We start from the raw sequence: 23,091 nt of genomic DNA, 5'->3' as shown, positions 1-23,091 counted from the left end.
GTCCATACAAAGCTTATAACCTTCAGTTTACAGTACAACATATTTATTGACATACTACACAGGATGAGGGAATCAAGCATTGATCAAACCCCGGGTTGTATTAATCACATTAATGTGTTGCTCACAACCCCTGCTCACCAGCTGTGATCACTAACAGGAGTAAAAAACCAACTGTATTTAACCTCACTTATACCTCCATGGTAAAAAGGCCAATTAGGGGTACTGACTGCATGTACAATTAAACAGATAAATAAATAAATTAGTAACATCTGCATTCAGGCTTCTTTCAGAATTAAATGCCAGCACAGCATTATTCTGGTGTACTGCATAAGTATGTGTTTTTTACATTAAAAATAAACCATTCAAGAAATATATTATTCTAAGTTTATATGATATCTAAAGCATTTAATAAAGCTGTATAAGTAACTAACAATATTTGTGAATTAACAGCTATAAATGTAAGAATATAAAGTCTTTCCCTCAAAAAAATGTTTACATAAATAACTGTCAAAGCAGATATACTGTACATAATTCACTTTTTTAACTGAAACAAAAACCAATAATAAACCAATCCTCTCCATCAAGCCAAGGGGGATTAATAGTGTTTTGCCCAGCTGCATCAATTAATCCAGACAAGACTGTAATTGACATTAATCCTGCCCTGTTCTGCTGGATGGCCACGTACCCTCCATAAGAAAACACCAGTCACTGAAGACAAACCCACACACCCAGGCCAGTATCCACAGGCTAAGTAAGAGGAAGTAATGGGAATGCTTATGTTTCACATCTTAGCAAAAATACTGTAGTTTAGGATTCATCTCCAGTCTCCATATTCATTCCGTGTGATCCCTTTGTCACTCTTCTAGTAGATCAGATCATCAGTCTGTCAGTCAGGGTAACCAAAAGCCCTGCTGTCTGCTTGGCCTGCTCTCAGTCGACTAGAGCGCCTCTCAGTACACACAGCCGTCCTATTGTGTCATGCTGCAGCACTGGCCAGAGCAGGGTCCTTTCACACTTTCCACTTCACTGCCACTGTCTTGGTCTGCTCAGGGGGCTAAGGGCCTGAGCATGTGGCAAGATCTTCACATTTCTACCCTGTTAGTGAAAAGCTTCCTTCTGTAGAATTGTAACAGATAATACACAAACACAAACAATCCCATATACAGTTTACACATTACTCTGCAAAATTCACAGGCATATCCAGGACTTACAATATATGTATGTTCTGAAGATTAACAATTTACTGAACAGCTTCATTAAATATAACAACTTGGTTATTTATACAGCTTAACTTGGGCAAAAAGACACCAGTCATATTCATCAATCTTTAATTCACATTGATCAATCTTTAGAAATGTGCTTACAATTCTAATCTAAACAGAAGCACCCAATCTAATATGTCTCCCCTAACCAATCACTTTAGAATGTTTATTATTGACATAATTTACAGTATTCCTCTCTTCATTCATAAAGCTAACAGACCTTTGTCATCCAAATACTACCAAACAACAAAATCTGTACATTTCAGGAGAAAGTCAACACAGAAAGGTGTTTCTGTTTAAGGAAAGAAAAACATTGAGTGAAAAGTGCAGAACCATGCAAAGTGTCTAAGACTCTAAGAAAATTGTCCCTTAGAGCACTGGATTTCTTGTGCTCTCACGTTGGTATTTATGCAGTTTGGAAAAACTTTCATTTCACTCAATATAAAGGACTGGTGTTTGGTGCACTGGTGACTGAAAACCTGAGGTCTTAGCAAACACACTTATAAACCAGTAGGTCTTTAATAATACAGATATCATTAATTCAGAAATCAATCACCAGCTGTGACATGAAATCACAGATAATCCTTACTTTGCAGCATTGAAGACTAATTTCTCAGTCTGATAATTTAAAATATTTCTTGTGCATATTGTGTTCACACACAAGATCCAAGACCTTTCAATGGAAATGCTGAATAGCAGATACTTTAAAGGAAAGAAAAACCATGAAACTGTGTGTGGCTTTTTAAACTAGAAACAAGCTGTGAAAACAAACCCAGTCCAGTCCAATAAGTGTCGAGATGTCTGCAGCTACAAGATTTAGACACTGAAGTGTTACCATTCCCAACAGACCTTGAAAATATCATTTCCTAGTCACAGACTGACAATCACTGATAACCAGGGGGCTGTCCTGTCAAATCAGCACGAAGTTCTGTTAGTCTCCTATACATGTGTGTATACAGTGACTTCAGAGAAATATAAATGAGGAATCTCTATCAAATAACTGGTAAATGCCCTGGTTGCCCATTCCAGACTCTGGAAGATGTGTTCTACGACAGTGGGGCCTCCAGATCCTCCAAACTGCTAACATTAAGAGTACAGTATGTTGAAACAAGCTGTTAGTATCTCCTCTTGTCCTTCAGCATGAAGAATACCAACTGATGTCTTCAAACATTTTACTATCACTCAATGCAGATGTAACAAAAGGAAGAATTATCTTCTCCTACACTACATCAAAATATTTAGTAAAGAAATTGGTTCACAGTAAAGGAGTATTGGTTTATGGCATCTGTGCAGTTATAGGGGCTTATTGTGATTGTGGGACAGTAAACTTACAGGTTCTTATAAACTGTGTGGAGTCCTGAAGTAGTGGCTGAAGAAGTGTAATGACTTTGTATGGGTTGATGTCTTTTATGTAATGAAGTTCAAGTGGGTAGCTGCATCAGCATGTGTAGGCTGCAAAGAAACAAGTAAAGGTTTATTCCATGCTGAAAAGAAGAAAAGAAACACAACGTTTCAGCTCTGGAGCCTTCTTCAGGTGCTTTGGTGTACTGTATATTGAGCCAAAACATTGTTTCTTTTTTCTCTTTTCAGCATGGAATAAATCTTTACTTGGTCTTTTATGCAATGTTATATTTGTTGAGACTGTTTTGTTAAACATTTGTTAATTGTTGATGTACCATTTGTATGTTGTTTTAAGTCTCTGTGTGTGTAAAACATAGCTGTTTAGACACAAAACTAATTTCTGAGAAATCTGACAATAGTGTATTATTGTATTGTATTCCTGCTACCTGAAGAACCGCTCTACAGTGAAGTCGGGTTCTAAACTCACGCTTGGTCACAGCTGTCAGAGACGCACATGCCAGGGACCCATAACAAACTCACTGTAACGGTAACAAAGCAGGGTGGTGAAAAGAGTTAACACAATAAACTTTTTTCAGAATATTCCTTTCATCTTCTGCAGATTCTGCACTCTAAAGCATGTGGAGTTGTTTTTCATGGTATAATGCTTAATCTAAAATAGCTGGAGTGGAAAGACTGTGTTTTCTGGCAACACCATTAACTCTGAGCACAGTGGTTCCACTGGGAGCTTCATCCCCCACATATCTTAGCAATGACACTTCATTGGAACCTGCCTGAACCTGCCTTTAGAGACAAAGTTCTGTAACCACATTAAATGGAGAAGGAAAATTCCTAGTAGGATACATATTTATTTTAAAATCTTAAATTCCTACCACTTTACACAACCAGAAGTAATCTTTTGTGGTGTAAACATTTCAGTTCTGCCTCCCCACGCTCTTCCCTGGGACTCACCTGCCCTTGGCCCGGACTTCAGGGAGGGGGGTGCTGCTCCTCTGGCCCTGGCCCTGCCCCTGCCCCTGGGGGGCTGCAGTCCAGCTGTGGCCCGGAGAGCGCGGCCCGCAGGAGCGGTCTGTGATCTCCGTGCTGCTCACCTCCAGCCCCTTGATGAAGACGCCGGTGTTGCCGCGCCGCGCGGGCTCGCTCAGTGTCCTCTGGCAGGTGCCGTAGCGGGTCCCCTCGCTGCAGGGGATGTCAAAGCTCTGGGTTTTCCTGAGCACGCGCCTGCCCTTTTCCAGCAGGGGCTGCCCGGGGCTGGTGGAGCAGGAGGCGGCTCGGGGATGCAGCTCCGGCTGCAGCTCCTGAGAGGACTCCTCGGAAGAAGCACTGCGGTTCAACCTGTTGGTGTGTGTAGGGGTGCTGGAAACCCAACTGGCACCCTTCAGCTCAGAGCCAAACAGGTTCAGGGCGGGGGTCTTTGTGACACCATAGTCTGCTGGTCCGGCCTCTGGAGCAGCCCTTGCCGGTCCACAGGGACTCCCTGTAGAGGGGATAGTGGGTCTGTCTCTTGGCCAGCCGCCAGAGAAGACCCTCCTGCTGCAGAAGGAGATGCTGTTGCTGCGTTCATGCTGCAGCTTCTGATCAGAGCTCTCTGAGTACCGCCTGCTTCCGGTCTCGCCGCAACTCTTCATGCTGCCTTGCTCGGAGGGCAGAGACCGCCGGGTCCTCAAGGCTGCTTCCAACTTCTTCTCAAACATCTGTGTAGTTTCCTGGCACTTTGACCAAGCAAATTTCCACTGTTTCAGCCCTTTGTCATTCTTTAATTCTCCAGCCAGGTCCTTCATCTCCTGAAATTTGGCCTCGGGAATCTCGGGGTGATGCAGGGTATAGCTCTCTAGACACTTGATGACTGTGCTGCACTTCTCCGGCATGCTGCAGTCTTCCATGGTGATGCACGCGAGGTGGCGCATGCCCTCCAGTGCCCACTCGTACGCCTGCCACGGAGAGGGAAGTAAATCAGATCAAGTCATCTCTAGCAGAAAAGAAAGGAAACATTCAAACTCGCTGCCTTAAAGCCCATGAAAACAACACTGTATGACACAACTGCTTGCAGCCAAGAAAGCGCTTCTGTGTCACAATAGAACTCTTTAACGCAAATAAGAGGACAAACAAGGGGCTCTTTATTGGTTCAGAATCATACAGACTAAAAGCTGATTCTTTTTTATTGTGTGGGTAAGAACTGGCAGTTTGGTCCCTTGGTCTTTGGGAGAAGGGCTGCTCTTATCTAAAAATGATTTGTGCTTTGTTTAAGGGTAATCAGCAGAGATGTACAAGGGTCCTCCACTAATGGTGTGCTGAAACAGTTTTAACACAAATAAATAAGGAATGTGTGAAGGTGCTATTCTCAGCATTGAGTGCTTTTAATAAAAATCAAGAGGAGAAATACTTCATTTTACCCTGCTATTTTTAATTTACTCAGAAAGACCTAACAGAAAGACACTTTTTTGTTCCTAGTGGAGTTTAATGTCTTTTAAGGTTAGCTTCACTGGGACATTAGTGGGTATGCAAAGAGCAATTCAAATAATTTAATTAAATTAAAATTTAAAACAAATCTTCATAAGCTTCATGGTGGTTTTTCCAAAGCATGTTCAGCCAATATTTCATATCACTAAAGATTCTTTTATGGCACATATACAGTATTTAGAAGCTGTACTCCAGCCATACTGCAAAAGTATTTCCAAGACTTCAGGATTTCAAAGATTCTATTATTTTACAAAACATCATCTGACTGTTTCAAGCTCAAAACACAGAATGGATCTACATGTATCAAAACTTATTCTAACAGACTCTGAGAGTTATTTCTTTCCTTGACATCTACTAAGGCATTCCTGTGATTGTCTTGACTAGAGAAAATGCCTTGAGTCACCAAAATGCTCTCTGCTGACAGATTTTTTCTTTTAGTTTATAGGTGACACTTCTCTTCTCTTTTAGAGCTTTCAATCCCCACATACCACACATGACCTTCCTAGGAGGGTGTTGTGACACCAGTGCCACATACCAGCATTTCAGAAGACCTGTGCTAAGTTACTGAAGTTACCAGCAGTCTGTAGGTCACATACCACCAACAATAGGAGACACAAACATGTGACAGCACTGAAACCACAACAAAAGACAAGGGGAAAAAGACCACAAGATATAATTAATGACTCCAGGCTGTCTATGACACGTTTAGAAACTTCACAAACAAACCTTGAACAGAACAGTTGCACTTCACCCACTGTAACGCTACAGCACTGAGGTTGATTTTATGCAGTAATGTTTTTCTGTGTGCAGTTTTCCAGATGTATTTCTCATTTTCACAGTGCCTGCTGCCTCATTACAGTGTATACTGAGCCCCAGAGATGTGAGGTGCACTTTGCTACTAAATCCAGAGCTGCAACACAAAGTGAGCATGAAATGAATTACTTTTCCAATCTGCTTCAGTAGCCTCACTTCAAATAACAGTTTAAGGCTCAAAGGTCTCAAAGTTGTGCTAAAAACTACACTAGCACAGTAAAAAGGCAAATTGGAATGATGTTTTTACTGCACTTATAAGGATGAGATATTAATTAGTTAAATCTGTAAGGTGCAAAAAAAGGCTTAAAACCAAGCTGATGGAGGGAACAGATAAAAGCTTAAAAAGCAGTTTGCACAGACTCCCTAAAAAGCCAAGTTTATAGTTGATTTAACACCAAATCTAAAGTGAAAAACTATTAGACCACTACAATTGGCTGGCTCACCATAGGATTGAAGAATTTTATTTTTAAAAGAATAAAAAGCTCCTATGTTTTTTCAGTTAACCTTTGAAAGTGAATTACAAAGTTTTGTGAAAACGTGGAAGAAAGCAATTTAATTATCTTTTTCGGAAAAATAAGTTAATATCCATAGGGTTTTCGGGAACAATTATTGGAACAGACAATAATTCTTTCTTTAGCATACTTGTGAGCCTTCAAATAGTGACTTCTTACTAAGAGTGGAACACAGCACAAACGTTTTTGTAAAAAATGAATAAAAAGACTTAGAACACTGGTAAAGGCAGCACAGATGAGAAGCTCAGCAAACCAGCTCCTTAAAATATGAGGCACCTTGCCCTTACATTTCACTGTCATTTGTGTGAGAAATAAGATCAGGAGGAGGACCTGGACACAACACAATAGGGGGCTGAAAGCGTACGGCTCTGCCCTTCAGTAACACATGGACCACACATGGAGAGACACACCTTTATCACCACTCTGGACACACCAGCTCACCCAGATTCATGTTCTCTACTTAAATGTTATTCTGAAATGCACAGAGAGGCAGAGCAGTCCTCCTGAGTGCTGCATCCTCATTCACCTCATTGAGTTTCTTTCAATTTTAATGAAAATTAAATTGACTTTGATAAAGAATTATCCTGTCCTTTGCGATGTGCAGCACCTGTTTCCATGTATGGTCACTTAAGCACTGCAGCAGTTTCCAGGTGCCTACTTGCCAGGCAACTCTGTAAGGCTGACCTCGTGGGTGCCCATCTTCCTCTCGGCCTACAAAGATGTACCCTGACTCTGTGAGCTCTGCGATACTCCACCCGTGTGTGGCACTGCGGGTGAAGAGGAAGCATCGACAGATGTGGGGTCTGGGTTAAGGGGGTGTACTGTGCACTTTGTTGGTGAAACGTCTGATTAAATTAAGTGTGCTTTAATAATCTCATTAGATGTGCAGGACATCAGGAGTGAGGTTGACAGGTCCAGCAGCTGCTGTGAAAAAAACAGCGATTCTCCTGGCGTTACGGGCCAAGAAGCGTCTGGTGAGCCACGCTTAAAGTGTGCCTGGCTCTTCTTTCATTCAGTCCCCCGTTTCACAAAAGACAAAGTAAAAATGCACACTTGACTTCCTCCTTCGACTGCATTCTAAAAAAGGCTTGTTTCCTTTCTTCCAGCCAGTAGCCAGACATGAAGCAATACAGAATAGACCAATTCAATTTTCTATTTTTCCAACTTTTCCTGCTTCTTGAGTGTGAAGATTAGGAACAGATGTTTCTCTTTTAAAAGCCAAATTCAAAATTTCATTTACTTTCAAGCATTGATGATAAGTGAGATACAGGATGAAAGGGCATGGCCTCAAGTACACATTATGTTTTCAAGAGTGAAAAGGGTTAGTTAAATGTGAATAATTCTCCAAATTCAAAGGCTGATTTGAGGTACTGCCTGAAAATCTTTTTTTTTGCTTAACATTCCATTAGTACATTAAAACACATTATTTGTTAAAGGTGTCAAAAACAAAACAAAACAACAACAACAATAATAATAATTTAATTTCTAAAATGTCAGAGATATATCCCTACCCTTTTCTCCCAAAGAGAAAGGACAAATTATGCTAGAAAACGTGTTGAATGACAAATTTTTAACAGTGCCAGTCTCTAACATATGCTGAAATTACAGGCAAATATTTAAGAGAAATGTTATGTCCTTTTAAAAGTTTGCTTACATGACAAATTCAACAAGCAAGTGCATTAATATGTTACTTTGTCAGGGCACTAAAGCTGCAGCACTGTTGGCCTCCCCCAGCTCTAAATATGACCTCTGAATATAAACCTTTGGGTCCGCACATCATTTACAGATCTGTACGTATCTCTCACATTGGCCTGGGAAGCTCAGGCAATTTAGAAATTCTCTAAGCCTATTTTTGCATGACCCCTCTGTAGTGCTCGCCTTCATGTGTATTGGAAAGACAAGCTGTGCATAAATCACCTTCTGCTACAATTTGAAGAGTCACTGGGGAAAAGGGAAATGAGTCAAACACAGTTAACCCATCACTGTCAATTAAACTGCTGATCTACAAAGGGAATATTCAGATGTTCAGGAGGCATTAGAACTAAAATCCCTCCTAAACTGAAGTACACAGACCAGGAAATCAGGAAAATCAACAACAGTACAAATCCACTTCAGCATTAATATAATGTTTAAATATTATTGAACAATATACACTTAAATAGGCATCAGATAAAAAATATTCCAGATTACAAGACCAAATCACAAAATTAGTTAAATGTGGAGCTGCTTTTCAAGCAGACATTTCAAGAACCAGTCAAAAGATGAAAGACCTGGCAGATGTATTGCTGTTTCACTTTAGTAAGTACAGCACAGAGGCCTGGAGAGGTCAGCACAAGTCCAGACTGTGATGAAGACTGTCTGAGGGCTGTATAGTGGCCAGTGACCCTGCACAGCTCCCTGCCTGCAGCCCAGTCAACCAGCATCATCAGAGGCATGTTAATTCTTCTACAGGAATTAGGGTTTCCAAAGATGAAAAGGACTGGGAGGGGATTAATTCATTTCTCTTTGAAATTCCATCTGTAGCCTGTCCACACCTATTACCATAATCAAAATGGCTTAATGACATCAGGACTTTGTTTCTGAACAAAGCATTGAAGCCCTCAAGATTCCTCTACAAGCACTTTGAACTATATTCCAAGTGTAACTTCAACATACATAAACTACACATGGTGTTCTTAATCACTTTGATTTCAGGGTTTTGCTGAGATCTCTAGTCATATGAGAGTTTGTGCACCTGGCACCACTCTTCTATATTCTTCTCACTGCATAATAAGCTAAAGCTTATGAACGGAACAGCTGCCCTGCCTTCTAGTTCAAGAGAAACTCATACAAACAGCTCTTACACAGCAACAGGAAAACAAATGCTATCCCCATGCAAGGGGGTGAAAACTTTATTTTTCACCAATATACAATGTACTACTGCAATCGTTACTCAAAATACCAAACTGCTTCATATTTGCAGGTTTTGTCCAGCTATGTGTAAGTAAATCCAACACTGTCTAGCTCAGCCTTCAACAGTCGTCTCTTCTGGCTCAGTGTGGACATGGTGACGAGTGGCGGGCAGGCAGGCAGGCCTCCATTGAGAAGGGACAATGCAGTTAACATCACCAAAAGCCAACAGACCAGTGGCCCGGACAGCTGCCTCCCTGCCTGCCTGTAGACCACAGCATCTCTACCTGCAAAGGTCATTTGGCCTACAGCAGACACAGCCTTAATGCTAATATTAAGACACACTAATTTGAACTAAATGCATCCTGACTAAGGTGCAGAAATTTAATTTTACATTTTAAATGGCATAAAGTCTTCATCAGAACTATAGGTTTTCTGGGAACAAGTAGCTATGGTGTGTTAAGACCATGTTGTAGAGACATATGATTTCCTCCTATTATTTTAAAACCTAAGAACCTATAAAAGGACTATGCAGCAGTTACAGTGCAAAGGCAAAAATAAAATACAATAATTAAAAAATGAAACATTCTAGCTTTATAAATCTTCCAATGTACAAACATTGCCACAATCACAAAGGTGTTGTATCCTGCCTGCCTCCTGCCCTACCTTGCTGGTGTTGTGGTCAGAATTCTGTTCCAGGGGGGCTGTAATTCCTCGAGCAGCACACTGTGCTGTTGCAGTTATCCTTCTCTGAAACACACTGAGCCTCTGGCGCCCACAGCCCGCTCCCCACTACCTCACACTATTCACAGGCAAATACTAGGCTAAATACCAGATGGGATACCCCCGGTAACAGGGGGGATGGGGGAGGAGGGGGGTGTCTGTCGCTGGTACTACAAAGCCGCTGGAGTGTAGAAAGAGGGGGAACACAAAACTTGGCACTGGAGTGCTACCTGGATTCAATTAATCCACTGACACAAAACAAAATACCAGGCTTGTTTAATGGTAATAATTGATCCTTTGTGGTTCTTACCTTCATTTCTGTGTATTTTTAATATTTTTTTCCCCACAATGCTCTTACAAAACAAGCATTTAGGTTGAAGATTACAATCGTTCACAAGAAAGAAAAAGAGGCTCATCTGAACAAATCCTCTCACACTGTCACAGGTTATAAACTATCTATATGGAATCTAGCTGTACTTAAATTTTAATGATTGCATTAAAACAATTAAAAAGGTTGCTTTACTTAGTAACTGCAGTGTTTTACTGCATCTGACATTACCCTGTTAAATCACTGCTATTCAAAACCACAGCAGGCAATAATGTATTCAGTGTCGAATTTCCTTCAATATTCATTTTAAAAACCAGTGGCCTGGAAGCTCCTGTGAGAGCAGGACAGAGCCTCAGCTCTTCACAGCTCTACAGTATTGACGTCTGGATCAATTCACAACAGGCAGACACTTGAATGAGTTAACTGGAGCTCAAAATATTGATATGCCCTTCCGCCAGATTGACACCTACCCGTGCAATTAAACCACCATAAACATTACAACCTTGTAAAAACAAAGTCATAACATTTGAAGTTTGTGAGATAATTTTCTAAAAGGATATAAATGTTTTTAGATGGGAATTAGGACAATATGTTCAATCTGTTTTAGGACTGTTTCGATGCTAAACTAACTTATTTGGACACAACAGCTATTTTCCTTCTATTGTCCATCTCATGTCCAGGTCCTTTAAGACCTCTGAAACGCTCTTTTTAGTTGTCATCTTCCTTTGTGGACATGTCAAGAATCCTGGCTGAAATCTTCCCCGATCCACAAGAATTTCCACAGACTCCATCTGCTGCCCGAAAGAGGTTAGTCTGCACATGTCCTGGGAAACAATAACACCTCCCCTCAGGACATACCGTAGGAAAATCAATATACTGCGCTGAATTCAACATGCTGGGACTCTTTATCATAGGGCCACATTTTGCTTTTCTGTTTTAAGTATTGATTTTCGAGACAACGGACACAGGCTTTCCAATCTAGAAATATCAATATGAGGGCTTTGCGGGACTTTCCTATATGTGCCAATGTACTGCAGCTGTTCTAATACAGAGCATCTGGGAACAAGAAATATCTGAATAAACACAATGCAACCACTGGGCATTAAAATGACTCTGAAATTTGTGCTGACTGTGACAACTAAGACACTCAAGCTCGGCAAAGACAAGTATAATACAACATTCTAAGCATAAATTAGTTTCCAGACACATGAAGAGAGACAGATTAAATGAAAAAAAAATCTTCCTTCTTTAGATCCATCCAAGTTTCCCACAAAGTGGAAAGAAAAAAACATAAGAAAAAAATTTCTTAAGCAAAAACTTCCCAAAATTTAAAACCCATTATTAGCTTCTTTGGGCTGCTTTAGACACGCTGCGCACAGTTTCCTTCTTGCATGGGTGCTGCCCCTTCCCTGAGCCAGCTCTCTTCTAACTGCTCACAGCTCCATCAAAGCACTGACCTATCGTTACATCTCAGGTCAGGACAGGAGAGGCTGCAAAGACACCTCACTGATGGAGAGATAAACCACGGCACCTGCCAAGCTATTTTTAAAAAGCAGGTTGTTGCTGTGTTGGCAGCTATCAAAAGAGCCCAGCCCTGCACAGGAATCAGATACAGCTCGTGCAAGCCTCACCAGAACAACATCATTCCACACTGTTAGGAGGAAGTGAGCAGGCACATGTGTACCTCAATATTGAAGATCAAAGTCACTCTAGCCTATTCTCCTTTAATACACTCTAATCAACTTATCATACATGTAAAACACAAACTCTTAATAATCTTAACAGCTATAGAGAGTAATTATTCTAACCATTAGTAAAAAAGCATCATAAGAAAATGGCTTATTAAAGAATTTCCACCATCTAGACAGTGGTTTGATATTGTGAATGAGAGTTATACATTGGAAAGGATAACTTTGTCTCAATAACAGTCAGAAGGGTTTAGCAAATATGGTCAATACATATTAAATGAATGTCCCTACCTGATTTCACTTTCTGAAGAAACTATCTGTGTAGACTGGTGTTTTTTGTTTTCTATAATGACCAAATAGATCTGACTAAATATATTTTAGCATGTATTTTAGCCCCCATTGTTGCTGTCACAATGTACAGGTAAATAGTTGTAATAAGTGCAATTGTAACCTAAAAGAAAAGGTGAAAGAAAAAGCTAAACATTCTATGTATATTTTACTAGCAAACCTTTTCATCAATAAATAAAAAGTAAAAAAAAAACAAAGATAGTCCTTATGAAAAACAGTTATACAGAATGCCTCAGTTTTTTGATGCAGTAAGGTATCTATGTTTTCATTACTTTGTTAATTTTTTAAGTACTGGACAAAAAAAAAGTTTGAAGAAAATCAAGAGCAAAACCCCAATAAATAAGGACGAGAAAATGTACAGTTAAAATATTGCTGTATTATTTCTTCTACAGTTTATATGCTTGTAACTGTAATAAGATAGGCACTTCTGTATAGAGAGACCTGTAAGCTGAAAGAAGATGCTAAATGCTAACAGATGGTTTGTGTCCCCATTTAAACAGACTGCAGCCGGACCATTGTCAAGGTTAGTAGGGTAAATTGCCTAATGGGAAAGAGTTGTAATTATGCTAATTTCAGATCTGATCCTGGTTAACCTCTCTGACAGCTGTCAATATGCAAGACATGTTTTCTGCTGTAATTAGTGTATTTTCACAGCTGTAGTTCAAAAACACTCTGAACCTACAGCAATGAAGTAAATGCACACAGTGCTGAAAAAGTGGAAATAAGATTCCTCACACAACAAAACCTTGTAGACTATATAACCTTATTATTTATGTTATTGTTATGACAGCCTGTGACCTCAGTCAATCTTTCAGACTAAGATCACTGAACACAGACAGCTTGGATTTAGAAGCAAGTCTGTAAATCAGAGTATCTGAATAGGCCCAGGATAGTTTTTGTGAAAGGGCAGTCAACAACACACTTATTTCTGCCAAAAACCCTCTGTGAATCGCAGCCATATGGAGCAGATTACCAAACAGTAGTGGGGTGATCTCACTGACACAAGACAGCCACTTCTTTATTGAAAGCATTTTTCTTGTATCCTCCACTCCTTGTGCATAAATTATAAAGTAGATATCTAGAGTACAAGTCCCATTCTTCCGTTCACTTGATTTTAAGTAAACGCGCACAAAGAGACAAGATCTTTTTCTGTTACAGTATTTCAGATTACAGTACAGTATTTCAGATTTTATATTCAGTCATGCTTCAACATGCCATTTATTTTAAAATGGATATCAGTTTAGCAATTAGTGCAAAAAACATTGTAACTAACAATTATAAATGTTTAATGGTAATAATGTATCCTGTTTGGCAACAATCATTTCTTGCCTGTTTTATGATGTCTGTACTTGGTGTTTTGATTTTTTTAAACACCTATAGTGAATTTTTAAAATTATACATAAATATTATTTTCTCAGTACTGCAAGGTTTCAACGAAACCTAGAAACAGACAATAGTACCACACAGTCTCATCCACAGGCCCACATTAGAGCATTCATTGTTACCATTCAACAGTGAAATCATGCTACAGCAACAAAGCAACATGACACTCTATAAGCCTGTCAAAAATCTTTAACTGCTGTTAAATAATCTTATACATAAGGAAGCAAATCTTTCACAGCTGAGCAACACACCTTATCTAATAGCTCTATTTCTTTGCTTATACTATATATTTAAACAAATTAAACCAGTTATTAATTTAAACTCAAAGACAGCAAAAAGTATCTGCACTTGGATAAAGATACTGTAATGTATGCTGGTTTTAATTCAAACTTGAATGCTCTTTTATCATTCTCTTGCGGTACCACAATTCCCAGAATAACATGGTACTGGCTCCGTGCCTCACCTTGTCAAAGAACTCATACAGCTTCACAGTCTTGTCGATCTTCTCCTTCGTGTCTTCCACTCTCACGGAGAAGTCCTTCAGCCGCTCCCAGAAAGAATGGACCTTGTCACCGTAGATCTGCAGCTCTGCAGAGGACATGTCCTCCCAGCGCTCCAGCCTCTTTAGCAGGGCCTCTCCACTCTTACAGTGCTCCTGGAACCACATAGCCAGGGCCTGAGACACAGCCTAATCTTTAGCAGCATCTCAACTGCAACTTATTACAACTTATTATTAACTATTGCTGTGATTCTGTTTGTAACAAACAAACAGTGACAGGCTGCCAATAAATCCAAATTATATTTGTTAAATCATGTTTGAACTCTATCAAAGAAAGATATAAAAAGGCAAGAGCAGATGATGTTATGGACAATAGTAACACATTCTGAATAGCTTCAATAAACAGAAGACTTTGTTCAAGAAAGCTCTATCATACATATGCAGCTGTGTAGAAGTCCCTGAAGAGGGTCTGTTTTTTGCGTAGCTGTTCCAGAGAGTCTTCCAGTTCACTTAGCATGTTCAAGCGGCTCTCTCCCACCTCCTCAATCCAGCCTCTCACCTGTTGAGGCAAACAAACAGCGTGGGAAAAAGGTTCTTTCAAAAAGTAAAGGAATCATTTTTTTCACAAGTTGAAGTGAATGCTTTTTATGAAGTATTGTATTACGTTAAATGGTAAAGCTACATAGATCACTGTAAATGATTGATTTTCAAAATTATTTCCCCCAATATTTTGTTAATTTAGAAAAGTAATCCCTGACAAAGAACTTGAAACTGTAATGGATAACTTTTAGAAAGTCACTTTCCCAACCCTGATTACTGATCACCTATACTTTATTCTTTTCAAAAGATACAACCATTGATTAAAAAAAAAATTGAAACATTATGTATAAAACTAAAATGAATTCAACAACAATTTGACTTTGGCTGACTGAAAGAGAAGCCCCACACCTCATCGAAGCCCTTCTCCAGCATCCGGAACTCCATGATGAACTCCAGCTCCTGAGTGCGCTTGTTGGAAAGCATGACAAGCTGGTGCACCAGCTCATCCACTTTGTTATAGAGACCAATCACAGTCTCAATGGCATTTCTGTAACACACAGGACACCTTCTGTAAGTAACTCCAGGCAAGTTGCACTAAATATTCATATAATATTCACAAGAGCTTGGATAATAATAACCAACGTCTAGTTATTTATTAGCTGAATACTGATTAACAAATTAATAAAGTCTGAAAGAACAGGTAACAGTAAGCAAGGCAGTAAATGTTATGCTGTGCAGTACTTACCACATGCCTGATATGACATAGGATGCACCTTTGTCTGATAGGAGGTGAACACCACGCAGTGTGCAGTGTGACAGGGAGAATGTGATTATAAATGTGCAAAGGGCTACAGTTTGCAGAGAGAGGCAGTGCCCTCTCCCTGTCTGGCTGTCCCAGACTCACACGGGCATGCGCCAGTGCCGGCACACAGTCAACTTGCAGTGTCCCATGCAGAACTGCAGCGGGGCTGCAAGGCGACTGGGTGCAGGAGAGAATGTCTTTTTGTGAAAAGTCACTACTGAATGCAAACTCCTAGAAAGGGGATTTTTCTTAGAAGCTCTTTAATGGCTCCGGCAGAGGAAGTACTGAGATCTAGCTAACATGCACCACAAAATGCAATACAAGTGAAGCTCTCTCCATTTTTCTTGAAAGTCTGGTATGGTTGCAGTACCAGCAAGAAATTATCAAAATAAATACAGTCCTGCACTACAAAATAAAACAATTATAAAACGGTACACTGTAAAAGGATCTGCTAGGGCTGCTTAATTAGAGTGATTAATACTTTTAAATTATCTTATAGCTGACTTCCAAAAGATGCATAGGACATCATTATGAACTCTTCAAAAACCTTAGCATTGCAATATCCATAAACCAACACCACAGTACTTGCGTTCCACACTGGAGGTCTACAAACCAACACCATGGTGCCTGTTTGAGCATGAGAGGTCCAGAAACAGTAAATGTGTTCTTGATTTCCAGTGCACAGGCTACTCACAGACTGTCAGCTCACGCTGGACACCATGTGCCCCCTGCTGTCCACAGACACACCAGAAACTGACTGGATTTGTGGCTATAGGATAAGTTAAACACTGTGCTTTTCAGATTGTCAGTAGGTATTCATTGTTCTGTGCTTTTCCAATCTCACAGAAACACATTTCTCTTTGTGGCTCATAAACAAAGGAACATATTCATCTTTATTTCATTAAATTTAAATAACTTCAGTTATTTAAGTTTTCCATTGTAAATCTGCACAGCATTTTGGCAGTATTCCAGTTTTTTTGCTGCATGCTTTCCTATTTTTTACACAACCGGCTTTTTCAGAGGTGGTAAAATCATTTTCCATGCAGCTTTAAATTCTACCATAATCTCAAAGTGCTTTACACATTATTTTACTTTAACATTATATCCCAAAGCCAACTTTTAGAAAAGTCTGTAATGATTTCTAATATTTCTTAAATTTCTGTTTAAGAAAATGTGACTCTTTTGCCGTCATAGACATTTACCAATGAAAGTATGTTCAGCAGTTAAGCTGTTCTTGTTATCAGAAGCTACTGGAAGCTTCAGAGTTATGCATGATGCAGAACATTGGTATCCATAATAATAAACACCCATTCCTCAAAAGAAGAAAACAAAAATTCTTTTGTACATATAAATTATTACAATTTCATAAGTACTGTTTTAGTCAAGTTGTACCCTGGCAACAGCTTATGGGTCTAGAAAACAACAGTCTATTGATGCTAAACACATTCTACTCAATTATTATGCAAATTAGTGCACAGCAGCAGGGCAGTTTTTAAAAAAATAGGAGCTTTGTTCACAGTTTGTGCTATGAAGAATTTCTAATATTTTTCTATCTTTAACCATGCTTATATCAAAACTGTTTTCTCTCCTTTTCCTCTGTTCAGTCCATTTAATTGTCTAATAAATTCATGAGTTTAAAGACAAAAACATAACCAGACTGTTTCAAGACAGTGGGGTGTGTTTTGTCATAACCGCTGTTTACATCTACTCTAATCACTCACGAGGAGAGTCAGACTCAATCTATTTGTCAGGGAGACGTGCCCACTGGTCTGAAGACCATGCCCAGAGCACATGGAGGAAAGTGGCCTGTGCCCGTCTGCAGCAAAATAGTCAGACTCATTTTCTGAGTGATTTCTAAGTCTTCAAATCATATGCTAATGGAAAACCTAGGAATCTAAAGTTATGAAGCAGCAAAGATTATCAATATTCAAATGAAGGGACCTGAGACCTACAACCCCTAAACTACTAAATAACAGAACAATAAGAATGCATCTTATGCACCAGAAAAACGATGTACTAAAATATTGTGTAAAAGAAACAGCAATGTTACACCTGGGAGGTTTGGAGGCAATGACTGCAGTGACTTCATGTTGTGATTTTTCTCCAGTTCCAGGTTTCTCTGTGTATTCAGTTGGTATTATGATGAAGTGATAAAAACTGAATAGCCTTATTGTGCACTGAAACAATGTGTTTCCCTGCCAGCCTACATCCTTTCATGATTAACCAATTAGTCATGGTTCACACCCCAAAAACACACTGGGCTACATGTGCAGAGTCACGTTTCATAGGCATTCCAGTACTAGGCAAACAGGAGATACACACTTGAAGCTGAACTTGTTAAAAATGCCACTGAGGAAATATTTACATTGAAAAAAGAAACACTCATAGACTAACTTTGTGACCATTCAGGAAACAACCGTTGTTGTTCGATAGTTGTGCTGAAAAGGCAAGGCAGAAAATCTCAATATTTTATCATAAAGTAATGACTGCTAGATGCAGTCAGACATTTCTGTACTGGGAAATGACTAACATTTTTCAGACTATGACTCATTCTTATTTAATCTATTTCTTTGTAACAGGGCTAATCCTCACCTCATTCTATTTGCAAAAACAAATACAACTCTAATAATTAGTGTAGGAAACAGCTCAATTAAAAGTATCTTGGTATGAAGCAGAAATACAAATCCTTGCACACTGATCTTGTGCCATATTCCTCCACCTTCTGCTAGTTAGTGCAACTAGAAAACAAGAAGGACAGTGAGTGAATTAACTGAAAAATAAAATATATATGATTCCTACTGGATTATTATTCTGATCAAACTGCTTCAAAAATCCTGTAATGTTTAAAAATTGGGCTGCTGCTCTGCCTTTCTGACAGCTACTTTCACAGGAATTAATTAACAGGACAGGACAGAAAAGTAATCTCGTCAGGGACATCAATTATACAATTATCGACTTTGGGGTACCCCAAGTAACTCAAGTTGAATCTTCCAGCCAAGCATTAGTCTCTGGCAACAACTTCTCAAAAAAAGAGCAGGTCTTGTATGACAAGAGTCCAACATTTCAGAAGAGCTCCCCTGTGCCACCCCAAACACAGGGGAGAGCCAAAAAAAGTTTTGACAAAAACAGAGTTCTGTCATCACTTAAGAATGGGACTGCTCGTCCTTGTGCAAAAGAAAAAAACATGTTGACAGACTTCAGCCAGACTCCAGAAAGATAAAGCATTTTACTAGTAACATACAGTACAAAGCCTTGCAGGGATGCCAGTTTAAACACAAAGAAGGTGAGAGGTGGGGCTCCTCAGGAAGTCTGCTGCACAAAAGGGGAATGTAAATAATCTATTTAAAAAAGAAAACCCTGATCAAACTACAGCACTCACAGAAAATACATTTCTAAACATTTCTATAGTTCCTTAAGACACAGACACACCCATGCCTGCACTCCTGTAAGACTGCTACTAGGAATACCAGCTACTATGTCAAATTCATCATAGTGCATTTCTTTACTTCAGTGAATCTGAACTCACAGGGAGTGAATTCTTCGTAATTACACAGTTGGGACATTGAATGATAGATCTACTGTCACAGTTCACATTTGCCTTTTAAAAGTACTTGGAACAATACTGTGCCAAAAAGTTTATCAGAGCATGGACTGTGAAAGGATGAATAATATGACTGTGTAAGAGTTTATATAAGTTTATATCACTGGGAATTTTAATTAGAGGACTATTTCCTTACAAATCTGAGGTGTGTAAGAAAACAGGCTAGTGATCTAACACAGAACTGCAACCTGAGTACGTCTACAAAACAGCTCAATATCTGTAATATAAATGTAGTGCCGCTTGGGGCGGTGCGGTGGCTCTGTGGCTAAGGATCTGCGCCTGTCACTGGAATGTTGCCAGTTCAAATCCCGCAGCCGGCAGAGGAATCCTACTCCATTGGGCCCCTGAGCGAGGCCCTTAACCCCAACTGCTCCAGGGGCGCTGTACAATGGCTGACCCTGTGCTCTGACCCCAAGCTTCTCTCCCTGTCTGTGTGTCTGTGTCTCATGGAGAGCAAGCTGGGGTATGTGAAAAGATGAATTCCTAATGAAAGAAAATAAAGTGATGATATGTTACCAGAGCTGCATGTCACCAAGCACTGTTTTCTCCACACAGCTACAGCGAAACACTACTGTGAAAAGTAAAGATTAGGCACATTCTGAGAGCAGCTAAGTGGAGAATGAATTCAGGAGCTGTCCTGAAGGACCTCGACATACCTGTAATCCTCAGTCAGACTGACGCTGGACTCCTCCTTCCTCAGCCGCGACAGTGTCGCCCCGCCCTCCAGCTGTAGCCGCACCAGCCGGCAGTCCTCCAGCACTGACCTCATCAGGCTGCGGTACCTGTCAAGCAGGGCTGGTGCCTCCTGCAGGCCGAGACACAGCAGACTACTGAAACCACCGCGGCACAGATACTTTCAGAGTTAAGAAATAAATTTAGACTAATTAAAAGAAACATAATATCAATTTAATTTTAGTCATATGAGCTCTACAAATACTTTCTTAAAATATTTGTAAAATATTTTAAAATGTGTTAATCAATGGAAGTTATAAATTCAAGTTGTTTAATATACGGGTAGTTACATTTCCTTTACTGCTTGATACATCCCAAACATAATTAAGCTGAAGACTAGACAAGAGTGGTCTAAATGTTTTTGACATTTTGACAGTTTTCAGAAGCAAAAAAAGTTACACAAACACACTTGGCAGAGTTTGCTTAAAATTCTGTAAGGTCAAAGTCAACCACAGGGATATCATTTTATTTTACATAAAGGATGGTTGTTGTAGACAAGGAGCAAAATCCTGTTGTTGAAGCTGGTTCCCTAGAAACCTCGAGGAAACATCTAGATAAACCATTTGGATCAATGAGCTACTAGCAGACAAACGAACAATGGGTTGAAACTGTAACCTTTCGATTTTCCTCTGAGTGTGCCATTGATGCCACCAGGCTGTGGTTACAATCAGGGCCTTCTGATCCCTAACTGATAGCACTAGGCTCTGATCAAGGGCAGGAAATGCTGGGGAGGGAGATAAATCCCAGGGAAAAAAAATTGCTTTGTGTCAATGGTGTGTCCACCTGTATTGAACATTCTCCAATTTGGAAAAGGGCTTGGCTAGCACTTATCCTTGCAGTAAAAGCAGTAAGAGAAATCAATACCCCATCAACAATCATTTCCCATGACACCGACATCACATGCTGTTTGTCTACCTCCATTTTTACGAAGATTGGCAGAGGAAGATACGTATACCCTCAGGGATTCTGACAAGGCTCCCCTGTTAATGCTCGGTTTACCAGGGATTACACCACGTCTTCATGTTTCTCAGTGACCCACACTGAGTCAAGTCCCACTTATCAGAAAACTCACTGGCATTTAAAGGTCATCTTAAGCATTTTGTTGCATACGCAATACAGAGCAATAGATTAAACAATTCAGAATTCTGTTAAATTACATACAGTGGTGTGAAAAAATGTTTGCCCCCTTCCTGATTTCTTATTTTTTTGCATGTTTGTCACACTGAAATGTTTCAGATCATCAAACAAATTGAAATATTAGACAAAGATAACACAAGTAAACACAAAATGCAGTTTTTAAATTAAGGTAATTAAGGGAAAAAAATCCAAACCTACATGGCCCTGTGTGAAAAAGTGATTGCCCCCTAAACCTAATAACTGGTTGGCCCACCCTTAGCAGCAAACAAGCAAAAAAATAAGAAATCAGGAAGGGGGAAAACACTTTTTCACACCACTGTAAATTGGTCATCACTACGTGGATGTCCATTTAAAACATAATTCTTTATGCAAAAGGTTATAGTACTATACAATAAGCTACTCTTACCATGTTGTGATGCCAATAACATGACTTCTTTCAATAAACAGATGTGATATATTCACTGGATTAATAAGGTACTAAGTACCAAAGTGGCTAGACTGGCCAAATGGCCTTCTTTTACTTGTAACCATACTGATGTTCTTAAGCGCTTTTAATTTACTTAGAAGATGTCGTTATCAAGGGAGTCTTATAGAAATAACTTCATAAAATTGCTAAATGTGGTGTTCATGCTGATAATCAGATTTGTTTACTGAAAGTGTCTTTAGGGTTAATTTCCAAGGTGGTAGAAGCAGTCACTGAACAGGAAGCAGAACAGCAGTGGCTGGAAAGTCACTGAAATGATACACAGGAAACGATAGGAGCAAGGCAGCATGCTGGTATGGAAAAGAAGGACACTGACCCAAAGGCCCAGGTGAACTAGAATCTTAGGCTAAAGTGGAAGGAAGTATAGCCTTTGACAGCACATTAAATGTCATTCCTACCTCTGCCACGGTGGGCAGTGAGCTGGACTGCAGGCTTGCAATGGTCCCTTGCAGGAAGCAAGCTGCATCCCTGCAGTTCTGAGCCAATTGCTCCACTCTCTGCAAAAGGTAAGGTAAGCCATGTCAGAGGAAAGTCACAGAAAGAAAGCATAGCCTCAGTCTGTCACATAGACATTCATTTTCTTCTGAATTTCTCTCTCCCTACATGTATAAAAAGTGACTGAACAATTATTTGCTGTAGTGGCAAAAAAGACTGTACTAATACCACTACTACTATCAATAAATCTATTGTTACCACTACCACTGTACATGTTAATGACTCGCTAGCTCACTTCAAGAACAGTTATGCCATTGTCTTAAGCGATTCAGTCACTCCACCTTAAAAAATCAATCTTGCAAACTGCTTATGTCCCTGTGACAACCTGTATTCTTTCTCATGAAACGCTTAAAAACTCACATGATAAGTCAGCTATATTAGCGGCTTCAGAAATAACTATGGTTCTCCTCCTCACATGCTTAGCATCCCCTAGTAAATTCTTTTTGGAGCCAGCACTAGAGCTAGTCATAATAATACTAATAACAAAAAAGCTATATATACACAGAGTTTGCTTACTTTTCGGAAGCTGACCCAGTTGCTATGGCAGAAAGGAAAGCTGCCGTCAAACTCCTGTGGCAGCTGCGTGCTGTCGATATGCTTGTGAAGAGACTTGAGTGAAGTGAGGAGTTCAAACTGCAAGGCAGAAAAGGGATTGGGTGAACAGTGCTTACACATGTTCCAGGTAACATCATCTTGCCACACCAACATGGAGCCCTGCCTGCACAGATCCCAGCACAAGGGGTCAGTTCACACCTGCCCCCACAGCACTGTGCAAACCTGCAAAGAACACTTCCCTAAAATGGTATCTTCCTTAAAACAGATCACTTCTATGTTCTTTCCAAAGCTTATTTTTCTGTGAAAATGAAAGAATACAGTGACTGAAAAAGAGAGGTGCCCCTATAGGCAACGCATGATGTCTTATCTGTAAGTTATCACTTAATATGTATTATACCTTTAACCTAGAGGGCAACATTTTCATTCAGATGATGATCACACTTATGACTTTCATAAGTTCATACCGCTGCGAATTTTACGG

The 23,091-nt window shown here is 39.7% G+C and overlaps 1 protein-coding gene across 3 annotated transcripts in view; it reads right to left on the bottom strand.

Moving 5' to 3' along the window:
- Positions 1-23,091, bottom strand: part of plekhg4 (pleckstrin homology domain containing, family G (with RhoGef domain) member 4) — a 55,125-nt gene that overhangs the window by 8,102 nt on the left and 23,932 nt on the right. For all 3 annotated transcript variants that reach the window (XM_015368570.2, XM_015368571.2, XM_069181177.1), the window contains exons 8-14: positions 22,572-22,688; positions 21,959-22,057; positions 19,864-20,012; positions 15,213-15,351; positions 14,701-14,823; positions 14,229-14,420; positions 3,573-4,552 (exon numbers count right to left, since the gene is read on the bottom strand). In XM_015368570.2, the coding sequence (XP_015224056.2) occupies positions 3,573-4,552; positions 14,229-14,420; positions 14,701-14,823; positions 15,213-15,351; positions 19,864-20,012; positions 21,959-22,057; positions 22,572-22,688 (1,799 nt within the window). The remainder of the gene's footprint in view (positions 1-3,572; positions 4,553-14,228; positions 14,421-14,700; positions 14,824-15,212; positions 15,352-19,863; positions 20,013-21,958; positions 22,058-22,571; positions 22,689-23,091) is intronic.

Source organism: Lepisosteus oculatus, chromosome 20, assembly GCF_040954835.1.
Source record: "Lepisosteus oculatus isolate fLepOcu1 chromosome 20, fLepOcu1.hap2, whole genome shotgun sequence".
NCBI classification, from domain to species: Eukaryota; Metazoa; Chordata; class Actinopteri; order Semionotiformes; family Lepisosteidae; genus Lepisosteus; species Lepisosteus oculatus.
The sequence above is the reverse complement of the archived record's forward strand: the minus strand, read 5'-3'. Positions and strand labels throughout refer to the sequence as shown.